Source organism: Neofelis nebulosa, chromosome 7 (genome assembly GCF_028018385.1).
Source record: "Neofelis nebulosa isolate mNeoNeb1 chromosome 7, mNeoNeb1.pri, whole genome shotgun sequence".
Lineage (NCBI taxonomy): Eukaryota > Metazoa > Chordata > Mammalia > Carnivora > Felidae > Neofelis > Neofelis nebulosa.
In genome coordinates this window covers 33,888,147-33,913,972 of record NC_080788.1, presented here as the reverse complement: position 1 = coordinate 33,913,972, position 25,826 = coordinate 33,888,147, and the positions used below count along the sequence as shown (strand labels likewise).

The 25,826-nt window shown below is 41.1% G+C and overlaps 1 protein-coding gene across 4 annotated transcripts in view; it reads left to right on the top strand.

Moving 5' to 3' along the window:
- Nucleotides 1-25,826, top strand: part of BBS4 (Bardet-Biedl syndrome 4) — a 56,805-nt gene that overhangs the window by 26,165 nt on the left and 4,814 nt on the right. For 2 of the 4 annotated variants that reach the window (XM_058737125.1, XM_058737124.1), the window contains exons 3-11: nt 8,203-8,282; nt 10,729-10,792; nt 12,210-12,321; nt 13,302-13,374; nt 18,963-19,016; nt 20,562-20,689; nt 23,617-23,671; nt 24,627-24,695; nt 25,670-25,822. In XM_058737125.1, the coding sequence (XP_058593108.1) occupies nt 8,203-8,282; nt 10,729-10,792; nt 12,210-12,321; nt 13,302-13,374; nt 18,963-19,016; nt 20,562-20,689; nt 23,617-23,671; nt 24,627-24,695; nt 25,670-25,822 (788 nt within the window). Of the gene's footprint in view, nt 1-5,712; nt 5,828-8,202; nt 8,283-10,728; nt 10,793-12,209; nt 12,322-13,301; nt 13,375-15,031; nt 15,403-18,962; nt 19,017-20,561; nt 20,690-23,616; nt 23,672-24,626; nt 24,696-25,669; nt 25,823-25,826 lie in introns of those variants that run through there. The other 2 variants (XM_058737126.1, XM_058737127.1) reach the window with 2 other exon arrangements.

The following is a 25,826-nucleotide window of genomic DNA, read 5'->3' as shown; positions in this document are numbered from 1 at the left end:
ATTTTATTTAATTTTTAATTTTTAATTTTTTCTTTTATTTTAGAGAGAGCAAGAGCACTAGTAGGGGAGAGGGGCAGAGGGAGAGAGAGAAAGGATATCTCAAGCAGGCTCCATGCTCAGCGCAGAGCCTGGCACAGTGCTCTATCCCACGACCCTGGGATCACAACCCGAGCCAAAATTAAGAGTCAGATGCTTGGGGCGCCTGGGTGGCTTATTTGATTAAGCGGCTGACTTCAGCTCAGGTCATGATCTCACAGTTCGTGAGTTCAAGCCCCACATCAGACTCTGTGCTGACAGCTCAGAGCCTGGAGCCTGCTTCAGAGTCTGTGTCTCCCTCTCTCTCTGCCCCTCCCTAGCTCTGTCTCTCTCTCAAAAATAAACATTAAAAAAAAAAAAAAGCAAGTCAGATGCTTAACTGACTGAGCCACCAAGGTACCCCTTCCAGTTTTATTGAGTTATAATTGACATATAACATTGTATTGATTTTAGGTATACAATATGATGATTTGATAGATAACGTATATTGCAAAATGATACCGCAATAAGTTTAGTTAAAATCTATCACCTCGTATAATTACAGAATTTTTGTGTATATTTGTGTGTGATGAGAGCTTTTAAGATCTCATCTCTTAGCAACTTTCAGTTGAGTTACTTGAGTCACTATGCTGTACATTACATCCCAGAACTTATTTGTCATATAACTGAACATTTACACCTTTTGACTCCCTTTATGCATTTTTCCCACCCTCCACTCCTACCTCTGGTAACCACCAATCTGTACTCTATGAGTTCAATTTTTTTTTTTTTTTTTTAGATTTCACATATCAATGCGATCATGCAGTATTTATCTTTCTCAATGACTTTATTTGACTTAACGCGCACAAGGTCAATCTATTTCACAAATGGAAGAACTTTCCTTCTTTTTCACGGCTGAATAATATTCCTGGTGTGTGTGTGTGTGTGTGTGTGTGTGTGTGTGTGTGTGTGTGTGTGTGTATGTGTATCACATTTTCTTTATTCAACACCATTCTATTTTCTGTCTCTATGAATTTGCTTAGGTATACCTCATATAAGTGGAATCATATAATATTTGTCCTTTGTGTCTGGCTTATTATATTTAGCAATGTATACCTTCAAGGTTCATCCATGTTGTAGCAGGTGTTGGAATTGTATTCCTTTTTAAGGCTGAATAATATTCCATTGTATGTATATACCACATTTGGTTTATCCATTCAGCTGTTGATATTTGAGTTGCTTCCACTTTCTGGCTATTGTCAGTAACACTGCTATGAACATGGTGTACAAGTGTCTGTTTGAATCCCTGTTTTAATTTCATCTATCTTTCTTTCTTTCTTTCTTTCTTTCTTTCTTTCTTTCTTTCTTTCTTTCTTTCTTTCTTTTCCTTCCTTGCTTCTTTCTCTTCCTTCCTTCCTTAGTCCAGCTTTTTATTGAATATGTTACAAAAAGGTTTAGTCAAATAGACCAAAGCCCATGTTATCAGACTCCTCAGGTTCTTCCCTCCTTGCTTCACTTCTCAGCTGAGGCAGCAGTAGTGGAGGGGGCAGGGTTTCCTGCTGGGGCAGGTCCACCACCCTTTCACTGCAGATGAGGCTTCCATGTTGACGATGGCGAGAGCCTCTGCACACAACTAGCCTGGTCAGAAAGGTCCAGCACTTACTTTGGCTGCATTAATGAGAGCATTCATCTTATCTCTGTAACTGTTACCTCATCATTGTGCAGGATGAGGGGCCAGTAGATGCAGGTGAGAGTGTTGGGCTGGCAGCTGGCGGCCAGGCTATTCACAGGATGAAGTGAGGGCTTTACCCCAACATGGCCTTAGCTTCCTTGGAAGGACCAAGCACCTTAGCAGCAAATGCAGAAACAGGCTCCCTTCTTTCATTTCCTTTGGGTATCTACTCAGAGTGGAGGTGCTGGACCATATACTATTGTTTGATTTTTTTGAGGAACAATGCTAAGTTTTAAATGGAAGTGCTAATAAGATCTACAAATCTTAAGTGCCCAGATTTTGAATTTTTTTGAAAGTTTATTTATTTATTTTGAGAGAGAGAGAGGGAGAGAGAGAATCCCAAGCAGGCACTGCACTATCAGTGCACAGAGCCTGATATGGGGCTCAAACTCAACAAACCTGTGAGATAATGACCTGAGCCAAAATCAAGAATTGGATGCTTAACCAACTGAGCCAGCCAGGCACCCCATTGAATTTTGACACATACATATACTCATGTAATCATCACTCAGATCATTTTCATCACCCAGAAAGTTTCCTCGTGCCCCTTTACAGTCAGTCCTCCCTTCAGTTCTCTAGAGGGGGCTATTCTGATTTCTGTCCCTGTAAATTAATTTTGTGTGTGCTTGAACTTCATACAGAGGGAATCATATGATATGTACTATGTAGCTTTTGGTATCTTTTCCTCAACATAGTGTTTTTGAGATTCATCCATGTTGCAATAATGTATCAGTAGTTTATTTTTTTAAAGTACTGTATAATGTGTCATTGTATAAATGAATATACCATTTTATCCGTTCTCCTATTGGTGAACATTTGTGTTGTTTCCAGATTTTGACTATCATGTAAAAGCTTCTATGAACATTCATTTACACATCTTTGTGTGTGTGTGTGTGTGTGTGTGTGTGTGTGTGTGTGTGTATGGTAGGTGTTTTCATTTCTCTACAGTAAGTACCTAGGGAATGGAATTGCTGGGCCATATATAAAGTGTATATTTTAATTTTATGAGAGACTGCCAAAGTGGTTGTGTAATTGTACTGTCCCACCAGCAATTATGAGATTTCTGATTGCCCTGAATTTTTACTAACATTTGTTACTCTCAGTCCTTTTCATATTAGACATGCTGGTAGGTATGTTGTAGTATCTTATTATGACTTTAATTTGCATTGTCCTTATGACTAAGTGAGTTGAACGCTTTTTCATATACTTGTCATTTCTTTTGTGAAAGAAATACTAAGGTTTTTGCTTTTTATTTTTAATTTTTTTTAAATTTGTATTTTAATGTTTCTGTATTTTTTGAGAGAGAGAGAGAGCGAGCGAGCGAGCCTGGGCGAGCATGGGGTAGGGGCAGAGAGAGAGGGAGACACAGAATCTGAAGCAGGCTCCAGGCTGTGAGCTGTTATGATAGCGTAGAGCCTTACGTGGGGCTTGAACTCACGGACCGCAAAATCATGACCTGAGCTGAAGTCGGACGCTTAACTGACTGATCCACCCAGGTGCCCCTTAATCTGTTCACTGCATTGAAGTCCCTCTGTTGTAAATTCTCAAGTGGTTTTTATGGTCCCTTGTTAGACCCTGACTGATAATCACAGAGCTCAAGTTCATAGTAAAAAAAAAAATGTCTTACATTTACATTTGTTTCAAGTTGTGTCATCTTTCTTTTCTTTTAATTCCAGTGTACATGTACAGTGTTAATGTTAATTTCAGGTGTACAATATAGCGATTGGACAATTCCATATGTTACTCAGTGCTCAACAAAACAAGTGTACTCTTGGTGTACCAGGGTGGCTCAGTCGCTTGTGTCTGACTTTGGCTCAGGTCATGATCTTGCAGTTTGTGGGTTTGAGCCTGGCATTGGGCTCTCTGCTGTCAGCGTGGAGCCTGCTTTGGATCCTCTGTCCCATTTTCTCTCTGCCCCTCCCCCACTCTCACTGCCTGGCTCTCAAAAATAGACATTTCAAAAATTAAAAGTATTTATTTATTTAGAGACAGAGCGTTAGTGCCAGCAGGGAGGGTCAGAGAGAGGGAGAGAGAGAATCCCAAGTGGGCTCAGAGCCTGACATGGGGCTCTGTTTCACAAAAGATCATAACCTGAGCCAAAATCAGGAGTCAGATGCTTAACCAGCTAGGTCACCCAGGCATCCCAAGATAAATGTACTGTTCATACTCTTTACCTATTTCCCTATTCCCCCACCCCCTCCCCTTTGGTCTATCCATTTGCTCTCTGTTAAGAGTCTGTTTTTTGGTTTCTCTTTTTTTCCCTTTGTTTGTTTTGTTTCTTAAATTCCACATATGAGTGAAATCATATGATATTTGTCTTTTTCTGACTGACTTATTTCACTTAGCATTATACTTTCTATATCCATCCGTGTTGTTACAAATGGTAAAATTTCATCTTTTTTATGGCTGAGTAATATTGCATATATGTACCACATCTTCTTTATCCATTGATGGACACTTGGGCTGCTTCTGTATCTTGGCTATTGTAAATAATGCTGCCATAAACATAGGGATGCCTATCTCTTCAAATTAGTCTTTTTTGTATTCTTTGGGTAAATACCCAGTAGTACAGTTACTGAATCATATGGTAGTTCTATTTTTAATTTTTGGAGGAACCTCTGTACTGTCTCCTACAGTGGCTGCACCAGTTTTTATTCCCATGAACAGTGCATGAGGGTTCCATTTTCTCTGCATCCTCATCAGCACTTGTTTTGTTGTTTCTTGTGTTGTTGATTCTGACAGGTGTGAGGTGATATCTCATTGTGGTTTTGATTTGCATCTCCCTGATGATGAGTGAAGTTAAACATTTTTTCATGTGTTGGTTGGCCACATGTATGTCTTTCTTGGAGAAATGACTGTTCATGTCTTTTGCCCATTTTTTAAATTGGATTATTTCTTTGGTGTTGAGTTGTATAAGTTCTTTATGTATTTTGGATACTAACCCCTTATTGGATATATGATTTGCAAATATCGTCTCCATTTCAGTAGATTGTCTTTCAGTTTTGTTAATTTCCTTTGCTGTCCAGAAGCTTTTTTATTTTGATGTAGTCCCAGTAGTTTCTTTTTACTTTTGTTTTCTTTACCTCAGGAGAAGACTTGTTGTATCTTTTGATGTCCCAAATTGAGATAGTAAAGTGTTAGAAGTCCTGTTATAACATGAAGAAATTAACATTTATTGAATGGCCACTTTCAGATTTTTCATAGTTTTCCAGTGAAAATTATAGAGGGAAAAATGGAGGCCCAGAGAAGTTAAATAACTTGCTGTAGGTCCCAGAGAAGGCTGGTGTTGAATCAGGACGGGAATTCTACATATAAAAACCATGCGTGATGTGTCTGCTTATCCGGGAAGAGATCCTTTACCAAAGAAGGGTTCATTTATAATGTACTTCTAAAAGTCTTAGTTATTTTAGAAGATTCTTCAGCTAAAAATTCAAGGCACAATTTTCTGCTCAGCTTTCATTTTTCTGGTATGTTATTCCCTAGCACTGATCAAAGTTTAAGATAAAAATTTGAGTTAGGGCCATTACTAAGAGACTTTGGCCCCTAGGACAAATTACAAGGGAGAAGAATTCTTGTATTGCTATGTTTATTTGGTTGTGTAATTGTTTAAGATAGAAGTCTGGTGTATCCTTAGAGGGGAAAGAAAGAGGAGAGATGTCATAAAAGAGTAGAATGGGGGCAGGAGAATAGAAGGGCCAAGGGAGTATGGTTGCCAGGTTGCCAGTTTTCCACCCATACTGCCTCAGTGATGGTGGAGGGGCAGGGTGGGAACTGGAGATAGGAATGAGGTGCAGCGGCTGAAAGGCATTACCTTGTCTTCATCTCATCAGCCGGCCACCTGACCTCTGTGATAATAGAGGCTCCTGAAGTGTAGCATCAGAGATGACTGCCCTGCTCTGCTGTAAAATAGAGGAGGCTGTGCTTTGCCTTTACATGTCTATCTTTTTTTAGAGGATCTTTCACATAGGTAATTGTCATAATACTTGGTGAAAGCATGTAAGAACCAGTACCCCTGTTTGTAGCGGGAATTGGAGTGAGCAATGATTTGGGATACAAGAAATTCAACTTACACATTTACAGGTAAAATTCTAACATAGACTCAAGACTTACAGAGTCTAGGGATTTCTAAGGCATCCAGAATTCCCTCATCTTAGAAAATAAATAATAATGCAGATAATAAAAATAATAGCAGCGACAGCTAACACTGCTGTAGAGCTTAACTATATGCCAGAATTTGAACCTCTTTATATATATTGTCATTCAGTCCTCACAACTCTGTGAGGATATTTTATTCCTTGACCTTCCTATTTAAATGTGTAACCCCTTACCTGTACTCCTTGTCCTTCTCTGCTTTTGTAGAAAAATATCACTCATATAAAACTTACTTTATTATCATCTGTCCCTTCTGTTAGCACTCTCGGACTTACCCCCAATCCTGTCCCCACTGATTTAAGGCAGGAGGTCAGTTTGGTTCACTTTGGTATTGTCAATGCCTAGAATAGGACCTGGCACATGGTAGGTGCTCAGTGAATATTTGTTGAATGAATGAATGAATGAGTCTCTATTTTATAGATGAGGAAACTATATTTCCCAAGATCACACAGTTAGAAATAGGACAGTGAAATTCCAGTTTTTGATGAAGCTAGAATTCTCTTAGCTTTTAGACAAATTATATCTCCAGGAGTGTGAAATGACCTTTAAGCCAGATTTGGCGATGGCTTCCCTTCTTTTAATCCCTAGGTTTGCATTTCATGGGCCTCTGGGCTCTTAAATTATCTTACAGATTGAATATTTTTTTCCTCCATTCTTTATCCAGGAAAAACAAAAAATTACTCATCTTTTATTGTGAAATTTTAAAAATAGCAAAACTCTGATTTACATTTTATGAATTTTGTCTATAGCCTGAAGCTGTAGAAGCAATGATACTTAGTCATATTTTAAACTCAAAGGGTTCAGTGTCTCCTTTCACTCTTTCCCTTCAGGGGGCATGTGACAGAGGAATAGGCCATACAAATGAGACTTGGCCCAAGATTACTCAGTTAGCCACTTGCCCCAGAACTATTCATCATGGTGTATTTCTTTACCCACTTGACATGTGTGCACGAGCACCCACACCCATCTCTAAACTTGGTGATCAGTGTGGCCTTTTGTAGGAAATTTAATTCCGGAAGTGGTTAGGCAGAACATGAAAGGCTAAGATCTGACAGTTGAGGGAGCTTAAGGAAAGAAGGAAGGAAACAGAAGTCATCAGAGAATCTCAACTAGGAAGAAGGGCAGTCCCACTCAGAGTGTGGGTTTTGGAAGGTGAAGAGTATAGTGCTGTTGAACACTTTACCTTCTTTTCCTTTTGGCATATGAAACCATACCCATTCTTTCTGTCACAATTTTACCTTGTAAATTCCATTGATAATCCCTGTTCTTGGGAAGGACTAAGCAGCAATACTTTGTTTTGTGTTCTGACACCATTAACTCAGGGTCACAGGAAACTTCTTTTCCTTCCTGTTATATTATGGACCTATAAGTGTTAGCTTTTACCTTGATGTATCTCCTAAGATTCTGGAACAGAATGATTACAAATAATTAGAAATCATTTCCATCTTGTTTCCTGCTATTCCCTTTCTTTTATGTTTTTAAAAGGGAATATCTCAAATATATATTAAAGTGCATTAAAAAATACAAACATCTGTGTACTCACTGGCCAGATTTAACAAATTAAAAAAATGTAGTTATGTATACTTTAGAGATTTTTATTCTTTTTTGAGAAATGAAAGCATTAGTGAGCTGAAGTCCCTCCTTTTTAACTTTCCTCCCACCCCCTTCCTCACAACTATTCTGAGGTTGGTGTGAATCCTTCTCTTTCTTTCATAGAAAAATAATTTCTTAATGAATTTTTACCCATATTTTTAATCCTTTGAATTCGAAGGATAGTAACTCATTTTATGGTTTATCATGAATCATTTTCAGTGGCTCAAATAGATTTTTTTGGTCATTGTTGCCTTCTCATTCCTGGACAACAGTATAATGTTTTACCTTGTTATTGCTAGGACCATATCTAACTCTTTTTGGTCCTCTGATCTATCAGATGGGATGTTAACTGTGTTATGTATTTTTTTGTTGGTAACATTCCTGAAATATTTCTTATAAATTCTTTGTATTCACCTTCAGTAACCAGGGAGAGAGAGAGAAGTAACAAAAGAATTATTTTATTTTTTTCAGGCCAAGTTACCATTTGAGAAACTGACACTATGAGCCACAAAAAACTGAGAAGCCTATATTCAATGTGTAATAGTAGGACAAATATCTATTAGTTTAAAAACCTGTACATTCTTGTGGTCAACAGCACGAAGAATTTAATGCAATACTGCCATAGGCTTATGGTTAAATGTGAGCACGATGCTAAAGGAGAAAATCTAACAATGGCTATTATGTTTGTTTTGTCAAAATATGCTCACCAGCTCAAGAGTTTCCTATTTTGGAGAAGCAGAACTGGTTGATACATCTTCACTATATACGGAAGGATTATGAAGCATGCAAGGTGAGAGATTGTAATGACAGAGACCATGAGAGGCAGGCTTTGGTTAGATAGCTAACAATGGTGGCTCTTAAATCCCACTAATAATGTATGAATTCCTGTTTCCCCACACTGTGTATATTGGTTAGCTTTTGCTAGGATAATGCCGTTAACAACCTCAAAATTTCAGTGGCTTCTAACAGCAGACATTTAATTATTGCTCTTGGGCCTCCAGATTGGCTGTGGGTTGGTTGGGTCTGACTACAGGCTGGGGGTCAGATTCATGTGTGCTCCATGTGTCTTCTCATTTCAAGACCAGGGTAAAGGAGCAGCCACTCTCTGGGACTTGTTGGTCTCATGGTGAATGGCCAGTGTTCAACACAGCATAGTATTTAACTTTCTCATCTCTGGATAGGTGAAAAATGGTATTTCATTGAGTTTTATAATTCTCTTATTTTGATGAACTTGATCATCATTTGTATATTTAAAAACAATTTGTATTTCCTTTTTCTCTAAACTATATCTTTGGAAACATACTATACATGTTATATACTTGCTGGCAGACAATAGTATTAACATGCAAAATATATCCTTGAAACTGTCTTATGGCATTTGGAACTTTGTCATGCTTCTAAGGTTATAGTTTTAAAGTTTTACCCATGGCATTTGTACCTATGGCAATGTACAGAACTAGAAATGGTTAGTACCAGTATGAATCTTAAAAGGGTTCTTTCTTTCCTTTTGTGATACTACTATCCTTTTCTTTTTTCCCTTTTCCTGTTGTTTTTTTTTTAAGTTTATTTATTTATTTTGAGAGAGAGAGGAGAGACCATTTTGAGAGAGACAGGAGAGGAGGGGGAGAGAGAGAGGGAGAGACAGTCCCTTGTAGATTACAGTGCAGAGCCTGACCTGGGGCTCAATCTCATGAACTGTGAGATCCTGACCTGAGCTGAAATCAAGAGTCAGATGCTTAATCCACTGAGCTACCTAGGCATTCCCCTTTTCCTTTTTTGACAACTTTCTCTTTCCTGTTTTTGGCATCTCTTCCTTGTTTATTTCTTAAGCATTGGAGATGTTCCTAGGTCCTATCCTTGGCCCCTTTCTCAGCTCATTTCACACACCTCTTCCTGATCTTCAAACTAATCTGATACCTACTAATGCTTCACAAGTATTTCAAATTCAACTCTTCTGTAGCTGAATTTATCTGCTTTCCTCCAAACCTATTCCTTCTCTTGTACCCTGTCTCGGGGCTAGGTACCATCATTCACTCATCTGTCTGTCAGGCTCCCCTGACCCATTTTTCCTAATATAATATAGATAATCATTAAGTTTTGGTGATCCTTGTTTACTATCTCTTGAAATTGTCCACTTCATTCCCTCTCCATGCCTTAGTTAATTCCCATAATTTTTGTTTAAATTATCACAGGAATTCTTATACCGATCTTGCCTCCTTTCCATCTGTTTTCATCAGTGTTTCCAAAATGACTTTTCTATAGAGCAAATTGAATCAGGTTACCTCCTGTTTAAAACTTACCAAGATTCTCCCGTTGCTCTCAACATTTTTAGCCTGGTGTTTGAGGCCCTTCTCTCTCGGACTCTCTTAATCATCTCGGCTTCTCCTCCACCCGCTGCCAACACAGGATTTGAAACTGTTTACTCCAGAAAGCCTTCTTTGATGCTCTAAGTTAGACTCAGGTGCTCCTATAGCATCCCAAGCTTAGCCTGTCACGGGAGCAAGGAAGAACCTATGTTTTGCTCATCAGAGAGCCCCTAGCATCTATAATGGTGCCTGGAAATCTTCCTATTCCCCTTAGCTTGCCTAGTAAGATTCTAGACAGGGGTTGACAGACTTTTTGTGCAGGGGCCAGATAGTAAATATTTTGGACTTTGTCGGCCACAGTCTCTTTCATATTCTTCATCTTCTCTCTCTCTCTCTCTCTCTCTCTCTCTCTTTTATAACCCTTTAAAATAGGAAAATACTCTTAGCTTGAGAGCTGTACAAAAATAGCCCGTTTGGCTCAGATTTGGCCTGTGGGCCATAGTTTGCTGACCCCTGTTCTATAGTAAGTAACCGTAAAAGAGTTGAGATTTAAAAAAATTCCAAGTGAACATTATTAGTAATTATTTATATACTAGATTTCTTATATATGCTCCTTGTCCACCTCTACTTTTCTTAAAAACACTTTAGGACACTGGGGCACCTGGGTGGCTCAGTTGGTTAAGCGTCTGACTTCAGCTCAGGTCATGATCTCACAGTTTGTGGGTTTGAGCCCCGCGTCAGGCTCTGTGCTATTAGCTCAGAGCCTGGAGCCTGCTTTGGATTCATTCTGTGTCTCCCTCTCTCTCTGCCCGTCCCCAACTTGCACTCTTTCTCTCTCAAAAATAAATAAACATTAAAAAAAAATTAAAACAAAAAATCCACTTTAGAACACCTAACTGTGACTTACAAGTATTTTTCTTCCTCTTTCAGGCTGTTATCAAAGAGCAGCTTCAGGAGACTCAGGGGTTATGTGAATATGCTATCTATGTCCAAGGTAAGACATAGTTCTCTTCTTGCTAGAGAAATGCATTCTTGGCCTAGGTTTCAAAAGAAGAGCAAACAACTTACGAAACACTTTAAATTCAAATGTTCTACAAAGATCTTATTCGGTATTATGTTTTTTGAAATCAGAACATAATTCTTATGCTGGATTTGACCTGAGAAATGACTAGTTCTGTTAGAAAAAATTTGCTGCCGTTCTTTCCCCCTTTTCCAAGTGTCTGGCTAATGTTTTCAGAATGGATGTTAGGGTCCCTCCCTCAGGCAGCAGCTTCAAGCCCAGAAGGGCTTTTGGAACTGTCCTTTGTAGTCAGGCTACAGAAGATGACAGAAGCCTTGAGGATTTTTTATAAGGGCGTTAGGATGAAGAGAAGAAGCCTAGAGGTATACAGGATGAGGTGGAAAGTAGATGAAATTCATCAGAAACCAAATACAGGAACCACTGACTCTTTGGTATAAATGAACAGTTTTGTTTACCACTCAGTGGATTGGTAGTCTTCAGATTAATATGTAATTTTATGACATGATTTGCAGGATACTTGACACATCTAGGACATCATGGCAAGAAAAGTGCTCTTTTATTCCCAGTATTACAGGTGCCAGACTCGCAGTGCCTCATAATACTTAAACACGAAAATTCTTCTGAAAACTCAGGCCTGGGAAAAATTACTGATTCCAATCGGTTGCATTACTGAAAATAAGTCTGAAATATTAGTGCATTCTTGGCCAGAATCTTTTTGATTTCACTTGTCCTGTTTGGGTGTACTCTGGAAACTACTAGATGGAAGTCTGAATTATGATAGAGTGTTTGACAGGAAAGACCAGGAATGTTCTTATTATGAAGAATTTGTGGGATAACTTTCAAGGCACCTGACTATCTACATGGTGGGTACTGGGTAGAGGGGCAGGTACGTTTGAGATACCTTACTTATTTATTTATTTATTTTTTGAGATACCTTATTTTTTTTTTACTTTTTAAAAAAAAAATTTTTTTTTAATATTTATTTATTTTTTGAGACAGAGAGAGACAGAGCATGAACGGGGGAGGGTCAGAGAGAGGGAGACACAGAATCCGAAACAGGCTCCAGGCTCTGAGCTGTCAGCACAGAGGCCGACGCGGGGCTTGAACTCACGGACTGTGAGATCATGACCCGAGCCGAAGTCGGCCGCTCAACCGACTGAGCCACCCAGGCACCCCTGAGATACCTTATTTAAAAAGGTTTTAGATTGTCAGCAACTCTGCTACTTGTTTTCAGCCTACCTGAGGTCTGAGCTGATTGTATTAAAGATACAATTATCCAAAGGATTTCTTTGGTATGATTTCTTACTCCTCCTTCTTCAGTTTTTCTGATACCAGACTCTGTTCTTCCTAGAATGTGATGAGTTTTTTCTGTGTTTTCTATCCTTGGCAGCATTAATATTTCGCCTGGAAGGAAATATCCAAGAATCCCTAGAACTCTTTCAGACGTGCGCTGTTCTCAGCCCTCAGTGTGCTGATAACCTCAAGCAGGTGGCCAGATCTTTGTGAGTATTTGTTGCCTCAGAAGTCCTGGGCACTCACAGAGAACGATGTAAAATGCGTTCTCAGGCCGAGCCTGCTTCTGACAGCCTGATCAACCTGATACGTAGAGGGAGAGTGGCTTAGTAGATATATGGGGATCCCCTTTGAAGAGTGGATTAATTTTGAAACTTGAGAAAATAAGTCAACAAGTATAAAGGAGTTGAGTATTTTAAACATTGTATGGTCTAGTTTGATGGGAACACTGATACTGTTTATCATATAAATAGGGACATCTTGTGCCCTCAGTCCCCTAATCTTATTGGCAACCCATGGAATGTTTTTCATGTACTGTTCCAACACTTGGTATAATACTTGACATAGTAAGTTTCAGTAAGTGTTTGTTGAGTGAATACCCTAATGGTGCCTCCATGCAAGCAACCTCCAAAGTCTTTCTAAGCTGATGGGTACACTGTTTTTCTACTCCGGAGCTGTTAAGTGTCCCATGGGGTTTCTACCCCCACTTTCTTACCTACATTGTCATTCATACTTGCACTTCCTTTGTATAGAGCCTGGTTTGCCTTTGCCTCCCTCCAGAATCAAGGTTGAGGAAAGAGATTTAGTCTTGGAAGGGAAGGGCATGTCCCTATAATAGACGGTGATAATAAATGATGGCAGCTCCAGTTTAACTGGTATATATACCAGTTTGTTTCTTTTTTGTTCTTCATGTGTGGTACATTGTGGAAAATAAATTACAGAAGACTTTCACGAAAAGTGGTGTAGAATGAGGCCAAGACCCTGGAATAGCTATCAGTGCAGTCCCTACCAAAAGAGCTTCTGTGACTGATAGAGACCAGCCTCACCGGCCAAAACAGCACAGCCAGCTAATAAGGCAGGGGCTTCCAGATTTCTCTGCTGGATGGAATATGAGTCAAATGGGGAACTAGTGGAGTTAGTCCTGTAAAACTTTTAGTTAACAATTACAGAAAATGTATTTCTCCCATAGATTTCTTTTGGGAAAACATAAAGCTGCCATTGAAGTATATAATGAAGCAGCTAAACTTAACCAGACAGATTGGGTAAGTAGAGAACTTTAAAGTTCTTTGTTATTAGTGACCTGCTGATGGTTCCATTTGTCATATGGCTGTCTTGTTACTGTTACTGAATTCCTACATGCCCCAAATGTCTTTATTTTATCCTCACACTTGATTGATGATTTAGCTAAGTATAAGATCAAAAACCAAACCATGTTTCCTCATAACTTAGCAGACATTGCTGCATGGTTTTCTGGCAGTCTGTTACCAGTCTGCTACTTGTTGATTAACTCCACTTTCCTCTCTAGAAGCTTCGAGGATTTTCTCTTTATCATTGGAGTTCTGAAATATCAATAATACTTGTGTAAAAGTGTTACCCCCCCCCCCCCCCGCCCCCATCCCCATCTGTGGACACTAAGTTGGCTTTCACTCTGAAGATCCTTGCTCTGTTTTGAGTCAGGGACATTTTCTTTCTTTTTTTTTTTTTTTTAAAATTTTTTTTCAACGTTTTTTATTTATTTTTGGGACAGAGAGAGACAGAGCATGAACGGGGAAGGGGCAGAGAGAGAGGGAGACACACAGAATTGGAAACAGGCTCCAGGCTCCGAGCCATCAGCTCAGAGCCTGACGCGGGGCTCGAACTCACAGACCGCAAGATCGTGACCTGGCTGAAGTCGGACGCTTAACCGACTGCGCCACCCAGGCGCCCCAGGGACATTTTCTTTGAGTAGTTCTTTGATTTTCTTCTCCTCCATTGTCTCTTTGTTAGGGATTGTAACTGCAACAGAAATTTTGATTGAACATTGGCTTTGCCAATTAGGGGTTTATTTTTTGTCATGAAACATATACCAGGTAAGTAGTTGCCAACATTGACAGGGTGGTCCAAGGACGTCAAAGCTGAGGTTTTTTCTTCATGGTCATAATACGTCTACTGCAGCTCCAACATCACGTCATCATTCCAGGCAGAGAGAAAAAACAAGCAACGAAGAGAAAAAGATATAGCCTGTATTAGGAAAGCACAGCTTTCCCAAAAATCCCCAAAAGACTGCCACTTGTGTCATATCAACTATCCCCCTTTTAAGGAAGACTGGGAAGTGTAGTTTTTTCGTTGGACACATTGACACTCTGAACAAAATTAGGGTCTGTTAGTAACGAAAATGAGGAGAGTGGGTATTAACGGGTGGCATCTGCCACACTGTTTTCCACTGTATTAAAGGTGTCCTGTACTTGTTCTCTGTGTCTCTTCACTTGCATCTCGCATAGTCCCACTTTTTGTCTTTTTGCTGTACATTCAGGGACATTTCCTGAATCCTATTCTCCAGATCATTTTTGTTGTTAGCTATTCACATTCTGTTATTATCTTATCCATTCAGTATTTTTTATGTCAGTAATTATATTTTTAATTTCTAAGAACTTTGTCTTTTGTCTTCTTGCAATAGCCTCTCCATGTCTCTGACTCTTGAAGTTTTGTTCTGCTTTCCAGAATTACCTTTTGCTTCCTCTCTTTATTTTGGTTTTTCTTTCTTGTGCTGTTGGTTTTTTCCCCAATAGTGATGATTCTTGGAAAGAAATATGTATGTGTGAAGGATTAGATTGATTCGTACGGAGAGTTAGCATAGATTTCCTCTGCAGTTCTTATGGCACCATTATTTTCAAAAAATTCCAGTTTGTTGGTCACTTCCATAGGTCTGAAGACAAATGCCACCAAGTATTTTATAGCTAAAGGCCAAAGTGAAGCTGCAGATGAAGGATAATTCATTTACTCCTTCATTTAGTCATTCTTTCAACACATGAATGTTTGCTACGTGCCAGGCACTGGGCTGGGTCTCAGAGACGCAAAGGTGGATTGGTGGGTTATGGAACAATCAGCTAGAATAGGAAATACAGGAAGGAAGAGAGGAGGATGATAACCAATCAGAGCTAAATCCTGTCTTTAACATTGTGGACTTGATGAGTTTTTGCTTCCGGTACGGCATCTAAATGGAGACATGTCCAGTGCATGGCTGGATATAGAAGTCTGAAGCTCCAGTGTTCTGGGCTAGAGATGTACATTTTGGAGTCAAGAGTATAAAGGTAATGACTACAAGCATGAAATTGGATGAGATCACTCTTCAGAGAGCTGAGGGCGGAACCCAGGGAAAAGTGTTGAAGGGCTGAGCTGAAAAGAACTGATAGAGGAAGATCGGGACGAAGTGAAACGAGAGCTCAGAGTCACACAGGAGGAATGGAGAGTATCTGCTAATCCTTCCAGTTGGTTGAAAGAGCTCATTTGGTATTACTGACCACTTGGGATGACCATTCCATTGGCACCAGTAGAGGTAGTCATGCCCCGAGCTGCTCCTCTGTGTCCTACTTGCTATGTGAGTTCCTGTGGCCCTACTTTATACCACAGTCCAGCTGCAACAGGGGGATAATAGTTCCTCCTGCTGTTACCTCCTTTGACTTCTGGAACAGCTTTGTTAAGTAGGGAGAATTTACCCGATTGGGCTGAGGGAGGTGAGAAGCTGAGGCTTTGGCTAGATGGAGTGACTTGTTCAAGGGGGCACAGTGAGGTGGTGGCAGAACCAGAGCTAGAATTCAGGCCTGGACTCTGAGATTCCTCGCTTTAGGCCTATCATTTGTCCACTGTACCAGCTGCCTTTTGCAGGATGTCTGCTGGATTCCCTCATTCTGTGAAACACATGATTTAACTCTTATTTGTTCTGTTTTCCTTCTCAGATTTCCTTTGTTGTCAGTTTAAGGCCTTTTGCTGCTGCCTTCTCAAGTAATATCTATGGCAAATGATTTTCTACTTTTGTTTAAGTTCATTTTACTTATTTTGAGAGAGAGCATGGGAGGGAGAGAGAGAGAGAGAGATAGAGAGAGAGAGAGAGAGAGAATCCCAGCAGGCTCTGTACAGCCCCGGTGGGGGGCTCGAACTCATGAACCACAAGATAATGATCTGAGCCAAAATCAAGAGTCAGATGCTTAACCAACTGAGCACCCAGGCACCCTGAAAATTATTTTAAAGAGTTGGGGGTTAGTTAGCTTTCAGGACATTTAGAAGACAAGCACAGATGCATTTCTCCTTTTTCTAGCTCCATGTGTACATTGTTACGTGATAAAGGGGAAAGTACGCAAGTTTTGTAGGCAAGCCTGAGTTCCGGTCCCAGTGCTTTGCCGTGTGTGGACGTTATTTGGATTGTGATTTAAGGGGAAAAATTGTGTGTTTGTGAGACATTTATGGGTTTTATGTTTATTAAACATAAATCAGTATCTGATATGAGCAGTTATTATTTTCCAAGTATGATAGTGGTATTGTGGGTAGTCAAAAAAACAAAAACAAAAAACAACCTTATCCTTTAGAGATACATGTTGAGGGGCTCCTAGGTGGTTCCGTCAGTTAAGCATCTGACTCTTGGTTTCAGCACAGGTCATGATCTCACAGTTCATGAGTTCGAGCCCTGTGTCAGGCTCTGTGCTGATAGTGCAGAGCCTGCTTGGAATTCTGTTTCTCCCTCTCTCTTCCTCTCTGCCCCTCCCCTGCTTGCTCGCTCGCTTTCTCTCTCTCAAAATAAATAAAATTAAAAAGAAAAAAAAGAAATACATACTGAAAGGTTGTAGATGAAATGTTATGCTATCTGATATTTTATAAACTAGTGGGGTAGATGGGAGAATGGGTTGGATGGTTGTTGGCACAGAATGAGGAGTCCATGGTGATTCTATGTTGTTGTTTTTTTTTAATTTTTTTTAATGTTTTATTTTATTTTTGAGAGAGAGAGACAGAGTGTGAGCAGGGGAGGGGCAGAGAGAGAGGGAGACAGAATCTGAAGTAAGCTCCAAGCTCTGAGCTGTCAGCACAGAACCCAACGTGAGGCTTGAACTCACGGACTGCGAGATCATGACCTGAGCTGAAGTCAGAGACGCCCAACTGACTGAGCTACCCAGGTGTCCCGATTCTGTCTACGTTTATACATGGTTGACATTCTTCTTAAGATTTAGACCTAAAAACAGAAAGAAAAATCCTAGTGCTGACACCTCCTGGCTTAAGTTAGGCAAACTATTTAACCTCTCTGAGCTTCAATTCTTATCTCTCAAATCAGAATCGTTACACCTGTATTTCAGATTTGCTGAGAAAATTATAGTAATGCATATATGAAAACCATCTGGCATAGAACCTGATGTGAAGTAGGTACTCAATCAGTTTTCCCTATCTTGTTGTTATTTTAAGAGACCTGGAACCTATTAAACCATTTGTCTCTGAGCTCTGGGGTCCATGGTTCTTCAGACAGGGATGCTTCTGGGCCTGGATGTGCTTCCGCATCTCTCCACTACTAACAGGAAGGTCCTCACCTTTGCTTTCTCCTTTCTCTCAAGCTACTGTAAATAAAGGGGGATTCAGCATAAGGGAACTTCAGCGATTTTATGAAACTCAAGGTCAGGGAAACACAGGCTTGTCTTACAGTGAACTAGAACTGGAAAACTTTTAGTGACCAAGGTGGCTACTCCGCATTTCTGCTTCATTTTCTCTTTCTGTAGATCAGCAGTTGGCAGACTGTTTCTGTAAAAGGCCTGGTGAATATTTTAAGCTTTGTGGCTTCATATAGTCTCTTTTGAACTACTTAACTCTGAAGTTCTAGTGTGAAAGTTCTGTAGACAATGTGTAACAAGTGATTGTGGCTGTGTTCTAATCAAACTTTATTTACAAGAAAAGGCAGAGGATGCATTTGGTCTGTGGGCCAGGGTTTGTAGACTACAGCTGTCAGGCTCCAATTACATATATTCCGTCTTAGTGGCCTCCAGATGGTGCTGTTGGTCCTCAAGTCCACGTCATGTAGTCAATTCTGGATTACGAGGAAAGGGACTCTGACACACACATATATTTATTTATGTATACATACACACAAATTTCCTTCGGGTGGAGCAGGGGCTGTGGCAAGTCTCTTCTGAGAAGAAAAGCTTGGGGTGAGTGGCCTGGGTATGTACGTCAAACACCCAGGAAGATCACCTGTTTATTCTGCTTTTATCTCCTATAATCTGAGTTTTTAAACAGTCCATTTTTTTTTTAACATTTATTTTTGAGACAGAGAGAGACAGAGCATGAACAGGGGAGGGGCAGAGAGAGAGGGAGACACAGAATCGGAAGCAGGCTCCAGGCTCTGAGCCATCAGCCCAGAGCCCGACGCGGGGCTCGAACTCACGGACCGTGAGATCATGACCTGAGCCGAAGTCGGACGCTTAACCGACCGAGCCGCCCAGGAGCCCCTAAACAGTCCATTTTGTGTATTTAAGTGTATTTAAGTATGGGGATGCCTGGGTGGCTCGGTCGGTTAAGTGTCTGACTCTAGATTTCAGCTCAGGTCATGATCTCAAGGTTTGTGATATTGAGCCCCATGTCAGGCTCTGTGCTGACAGCATGGAGCCTGCTTGAGATTCTCTCTCTCCCTGTCTCTGCCCCTCCCCTGCTCATGCACACACTCTCTTTCTCATAAACGTAAAAAATGGTTTTTAAATGTATTTAGGTATGAAATACCTGTTGTGTCATTTAAAATGTAAGTTTTGCTGAACAGTACAATCCCCAGATGCCTGATGTTTCATTCTGCTGCTAACTGTGGAATTTACACCTATGCTATTTTACTTTCTTTCATGTGTAGGAGATCTGTCATAACCTAGGAGTTTGCTACATTTATCTGAAACAGTTCAAAAAGGTAATTGATGGAAACGGTGGTGGTGGTTGAGTTCTCAGCTGGGGGCTTCACTGAGGGTTCGCTGAGGGTTTTGTATTATTTCTAGGAAGTGCTTGTAGAGATTTGGAGAAGTAAAAATCCAAAGTGCCATGTACATTTATCCCCATATTTATTCTTATTTTTCATCCATCTGTTTCCCCCCCCCATATTTTATTTTATTTATTTTTTTATTTTTTTTAACGTTTTTTATTTATTTTTGGGACAGAGAGAGACAGAGCATGAACGGGGGAGGGGCAGAGAGAGAGGGAGACACAGAATCGGAAACAGGCTCCAGGCTCCAAGCCGTCAGCCCAGAGCCTGACGCGGGGCTCAAACTCACGGACTGCGAGATCGTGACCTGGCTGAAGTCAGACGCTTAACCGACTGCGCCACCCAGGCGCCCCTCCCCCCCCATATTTTAGCAACAAAATGACAAACTCTAGAACTGTTATGAGGGAATGGCAATCTAATTGCTTTTCTCTCTTCTTCTCCACCCAGTTTAATTTACTAGTATAGAAACAAATGTTCAATAAAACTTAGATACCAAAAAGTGAACCCTTAAGTCTGGAAGTGTTAAAAGTGTTAAAAGTCTTATGCTCTGACAGCAACTGATTTTAGTTTTTGAGGTCATTGGAAATGAATTTTAGTTTTAAGTGGATCTGATTTTTGAGTTTCTGTTTTTAATGTTATTTTCCATGTGAGAACTTTTATTTTTAGTGGGTTTCTTCAGGTTTCCTGGGCAGAGCTACAGTGTTATATGCTTGGCTAGGAGAGTTTTCTCCTCAGAGAATATTCCAAGCAAGTACATTTCTATTCATCAGATTATTCTGAGCCAAGGGAGAGATAGGATTGTTCTTGGGTCAGACCTGTACTTAGGAGAAGGAGAATTATATTTAGATTTTACTATAAAGCTAACAGAGCAAATATAATACTTGACATTTCTGTAAATACTTGTTGAATGTCTTAAATGAAGCCCTTTATATCTGTTAGGATATAAACTCTTCCAGAGCAAGGGGTTTGTTTTGTTAGCTCTGGTATCCCTAGTACTTAGAACAATAGATACTTGGTGGATACATGTTGAGTGAATAAATGAGAACAGTCCATTCATTCTTTTATCAAAATATTGGTGAGGAAAATGCAGTCCACCCTGGGGAAGGTAATGCAATTGGTCAGTGGTGCAGCTGGGACTGAGCTCAGGGCAGTGCTGTCTTCTGTACTAAGACATCCCTTTGACTTATGAAGGCATGAGTCATGGGTATGAATACCAACATGGAGAAAACACTCAAAAAGGTTAATCATCTTGTATAAACTCTCCCAAGTGGCTCCAGAGGCAGACACCTCATGTTGCCAGCTGTCCTGTCAGCAAGCAGTTTTGGTATGTTTTAGTTTTTTGGGTAGTGGGGGCTGTTTGCTGAGATGTGATGTGTCTGCGTTAGAAAGGGGGAGCTCTGTCTTTATGTTAGCCGTACGAAGACATCGTCGTTTCCTGTAGTGATTCGGTTCTCTTTACTCCATCAATCTTGTTAGGCGCAAGAGCAGCTGCACAATGCCCTACATCTTAACAGGCATGATTTGACTTACATAATGCTGGGGAAGATCCACCTGCTGGAGGGAGACTTGGACAAGGCCATTGAAATCTACAAGAAAGCAGTGGAGTAAGTATGTTTGTTTTCTTTTTTTTTTTTTTTATTTTTATTTTTTTTTTAATTTTTTTTTTTTTTTCAATGTTTTTTATTTATTTTTGGGACAGAGAGAGACAGAGCATGAACGGGGGAGGGTCAGAGAGAGGGAGACACAGAATTCTTTAAGGCAATGAGAAGACAAATGGGAGCAGACATATGAACCCCCAAGCCTAAGATGGATTCCTGTGACTATTAGTTGTGTGAGTTAGAGTACAGTTCAGGCCAAGGTTAAAAGCTCCCTGTGGCTTGCTTACATAAAAAGACTTGTGCTTCTCCCCCGTCAGTATGGCCAGCCTAGCCTAGCTGGACAGCTCTGCTCCCCAAGGTCAGTCAGGGATCCAGGTTCTTTATTAACCCACCATTTCTTACATTGTTGTCTTCACCTGCTGGTGAAGCTGACTTAATGTAGCATCCATGTTTCAGGCTATGGTGTGGGGTGGTGGTTTGTGAGGGTGAGGTGGCCACTAGCTGCAAGGGGAAGTGGGTACACATGTGCTCAGGAGGAAGGAGCACATAGATTTTGGAGTCAGCTGCTACTCTGTCATTGTGGTTTTCACTTCTATAGCAGATCTTTTTCCGGGGACATTGGGGTCAGAAATCTGACTCACTAATAAACATCTGGCCTTTATTAGCATGAAACCAATATGTTTTGTGGTGTTTTTTGTGGTTTTTTTTAAGCTTATTAAAGAGAGAGAGTGAGTAGGGGAGAGGGAAAAGGAGAGAATCCCAAGCAGGCTCTGTTCTCCCAACACGGGGTTCGGCCCCATAAACTGAGATCATGACCTGAGCCAAAACCAGGAGTCAGACGCTTAACCAACTGAGCCACCCAGGCGTTCTCCCTACCCCCGCCCCAATATCTTGTGTTCTTAAAACATGATTAGGGTAGGCCAAACCCCTGTTGATAACGGAACTGACTGGGTTTCTCAGGATGCTGTTCCATATTTCTTCTCTAGGGACATGTACTATCTTGTCTTTTTTGTATAGGGTCTTGTTTGTTTTAAGTAGGATAAATGTAGCAAAATGTCATGTTTGTTTTGTCACTTAACAGGAAGCATGGCCACAAAGTCTATTATTCCTGATAATTAGTCTCTGAACTAAACTTAGATTTCTGTTAATTACCTTTGCCTTCTACCATGATAGTCACTTTTCTGGCTGTATCAGTTAAACACTCTCTGAATTGTCTTCAACCACATTATCTACAAAGACATAAAAGTCCCTTGGTTTTTTAAGCTACAAAAGACTTTTGTCACCAAGAAGCTAAGTTTACAGGGATTAGAGGAAGGAGCCCATGTAGCTTTTTTTTTTTTTTTTTTTTTTTTTTTTTAAGAGAGAGCACCAGCAGGGGAGAGGGGCAGAGTGGGAGAGAGAAAATCTCAAGCAGGCTCCATGCTCAGCGCAGAGCACGTTGCAGGTCTCAATCCCATGACTCTTAGGATCATGACCTAGGCCAAAATCAAGAGTCAACATTCAACTAAGCCAGCCAGGCACCCCTCCCCCCAATCCATGTAGCATATTTTAAGCTTCTGTGGGGCAGGGTGGAAGCCTTGATCCCTGACTTCTGCCTTAAAAAATTTTTTTTTGTTTATTTATTTATTTTCAAGAGAGAGAGTTGAGGAGGGGCAGAGAGAGAGGGAGACACAGAATCTAAAGCAGGCTCCAGGCTCTGAGCTTTCAGCAGAGAGCCCGACTCGGGACTCGAACTCACAAACTACGAGATCATGATCTGAACCAAAGTTGATGCTTAACTGAACCACCAACGTGCCCCGCTGACTTCTGCCTTTTAAAGTTGGCTCTTTAAGATTAGCTCACATAAATCTTAAGGGTGATATTCTTCCAGTGGCTCATCAAGGACTGAAGTCACTAAAATTCCCAAGGGAATAAGGGGACAGCTTGAGAGTTTGGAACCTGAGAATGGAGACCATTGTCTGTGACTCATAGCTTTGGAGATGGTAGTCATGTTTTGGTGGGGAGTTCGGGGGGAGATGCCACCAGAATCATGAAAGTTACATAGTTGGTTTGTGGGAGGGAGGTGATCAAAATGGATATTTATTATGGCAGAAAGTGAAGGGCAAATATCCATTTGAACTGAGTAAGCTCTGTTCAGCTCAACCTTCCTCTAGTTGGGGATTTGGCCCCTCTTGTTCTGGTCTCTCTATGGGACCAGTGCTGGAGACAGTTCCTTGCCTTTTGCCATTTTCACTATTGAAGCTGCTGATGGTCCTATAGACAGAACATCTCAGCTCAGTGTTGCTTAACTTTTGCCATAAAGGCAAGTGTCAGTGAGGGATTGGGAAAGCAAATAATCTTTACTTAAGTCAGTGTTTAGTCCCCAAAGCCAATGGCTAATTCTTTCCTAGGGCTGGTGAGTATCTTCCTTCTTCTGTTTAGTTTGGCTCTTTAGTATGTGTTTTTGTTTAATATGGAAAGCAGAGCATTAGGGCCGTTGGGATCCTAAATTACACAGAGAATACTGCTGGCTGGCATTGTCAGTACAGTGAGACCAGAAAAAAAAAAAATCCTACAAGAGGGAACTGGCTGTCGCTGTGTTGTTTTCTAGACTGACTTGATTTATGGAGAATCGGTCTTTAATTATATTAGTATAAGCAGGACCGTCACAGAGAATATTCTATAAGTTCTTCTTAGGACTTTGGCCCTAAGGAGAAAGATCCTGAAAGGAGTCTGGATGCTAAGTCCCATTTCTTCTTGCTGAGCAATTCACCCTGTAGCCAGGGTTGAGATAACCTACTTTAGAAGGAAATTCCCAAAGGACTTCGGGAATGGTCATGCGGAGGAGGAGGCAAAAAGTGTCCACCACTGCTCGTGAGGGCACGTCAGTGTGCAGGTGTCCTGTGTGTCTTGTACGCATCTGGTTTCCCTCTGAGCACCGATCTGTGTTGCAGGTTCTCACCAGAGAATACAGAACTTCTTACGACTTTGGGATTACTCTACTTACAGGTAATGAGAACCCTTTACTCATTCGTGCACTGGTGTTAGAAATGCTTTTGGATGTGTGTGGATTGTGGTTTCCCTGAATTTTGATTTTACTTTAATGCATCTTCTTAACGGTCATGTGAACCTTACTCTCTGCATCTGATATTTTTTATCTGCTAAAGGAAGTAATTTTCTGCATTCAAATCAGAAGCAAATAAGCCTGCTTGAGGCTACTTACCCATTTAAGGAAAGAGCATTTATGAGAAATGACCGGTCAGTGGGGCCGGCATGGTGTTGCTGGGGGGAGAAAGCCTGATGCAGGTTGGCGCTGGCCAACGGGCTTTGGGGCAGAGTCCGTTTCCACCCCTCCTTCCCAGCCGGATCTTACAGGAACGAGAAGGCAAAACACTGTCTTGAATAAGAAGTCTCCTGTCCCCTCCGTGTTTTCCTGAGCACAAATGGCATCTTTTTAGCGCCTCCACTTCTCTGTATCAGCCTGCGGATCCGAGGCCCAGGGATCCCTGAGGGTCTGTCCCTGTCCTGCCCCCATGAACTCCCCAAGTTCCCTGCTCAGCTGCTCCTCCAGCTATGCCTCTGTGGTGGCCTTTCTGGCTGTTTTGTTTTTCTTTAAAAGGAATCAGGGTTCTAGGCCTTCCTGGCTTTGGCTTGGGAGGTTGGCCCCAGGGGAATGAGGCTAACCAGCCCCTTTCCTGCCAAGAGGCATTAGTGTGCAAAGCGTGGCAGAGGTGGTTCCTGGCAGATAGATACTTTGACCTTATCAGGGGACAAATCAACAAATAAGGGGATTTTTAGTTTTCTTTTTTTATCTGGTATCTGTAGCTGCTTTTTTTTTTTTTTTTTTTTTTTTTAATCATGAGAACTCAGAACGTCAGTGTGTTTTTGTTCAGGGTGTGGTTGGCCAGACTCCTTAACTGCCATCTCCCCCTGATGTAATTCTCTGGTTTGCTTTTTCTCCAAGCTCGGCATTTACCAGAAGGCATTCGAACATCTTGGAAATGCACTGACCTATGACCCTACCAACTACAAGGTATTGCAGGCCGTCAAACCCCATCTGAGCCTTTACTCAGATGCTCCCACTGCTTCCAGGGGCGATCTGGCCCTAGAGAGCATTTTGGATACCTGAGAAATTACCTTTTTCTTAGAAAAGTTTTAAATAGACATGGCCCTTCTTATCTGAAGATGTTGTAAAACGTTAGCGCTCTGCTTTTGTTTTCTAAAAGAGCATGTGTTATAACAGGCCTGTAACTTCTGCAGAGAATGAGGTCGTAGTGCTGGTAAGGTTTGTGTGCTGCTTAGGGAGTGAGCAAAGCCTCCACGACTTCCATCAGAGGTCATTCTGGTGACATAACTTCTGGATTCTTAATGGACTGGCGATGACAGCTCTCGTCCAGGTACGACTCTGGAGCTGAGAAGATCGTGTAGAAGATGAACATGATGGAGGGAGATGCAGCCGAACGGGTTTGATGTCAGACACAGACTCGTCCTGTCTGAGAAGTCATAGAAGGCGTATTAACTCCGTCAGCTCCCCACCTTGACACCTTTCCTTGGACAAATGCAAGGGCCAGCCTGATGACGCCTGAAGCTTGCTCACTCTGTCCGGTGGCCAAAGGAGCTGTACCTTCAGTGGTCAAAGACAGGAGTTTCTGAATTGTCTAGAGCACTTGGGGTACCACGTAGGGAGTTCAGGGGGCAGATTAAAGGCTGTTTTTCCTCAAAGGGCCTTGACTCTGAAATGTTGACTTCCTTGACCAGAAGTAGGAAACAAATGAGCCAGGTAGGGTCACTGACATTTTCTCTTTTCTTTTTCTGGACTGTGCTGGAGAAAGCCACGGTGAGGTGCAGGGACATTCCTCATCAGCATTTATCCCAGTAGCTTAAATATACCTTTTGTGTCCCTGGAAGAAGTACCCTGTTGAGTACCTACACCCAGAATGTCTGCTTCACCACTATAGCCTTTTGGGAACGGCTGAATTACAAGTTGCCCATGTCCTGTGTTTGCAGGCCATTTTGGCAGCAGGCAGCATGATGCAGACCCACGGGGACTTTGATGTTGCCCTCACCAAGTACAGAGTTGTAGCTTGTGCCGTTCCAGAAAGTCCTCCACTCTGGAACAACATCGGAATGTGTTTCTTTGGCAAGAAGAAATATGTGGCAGTGA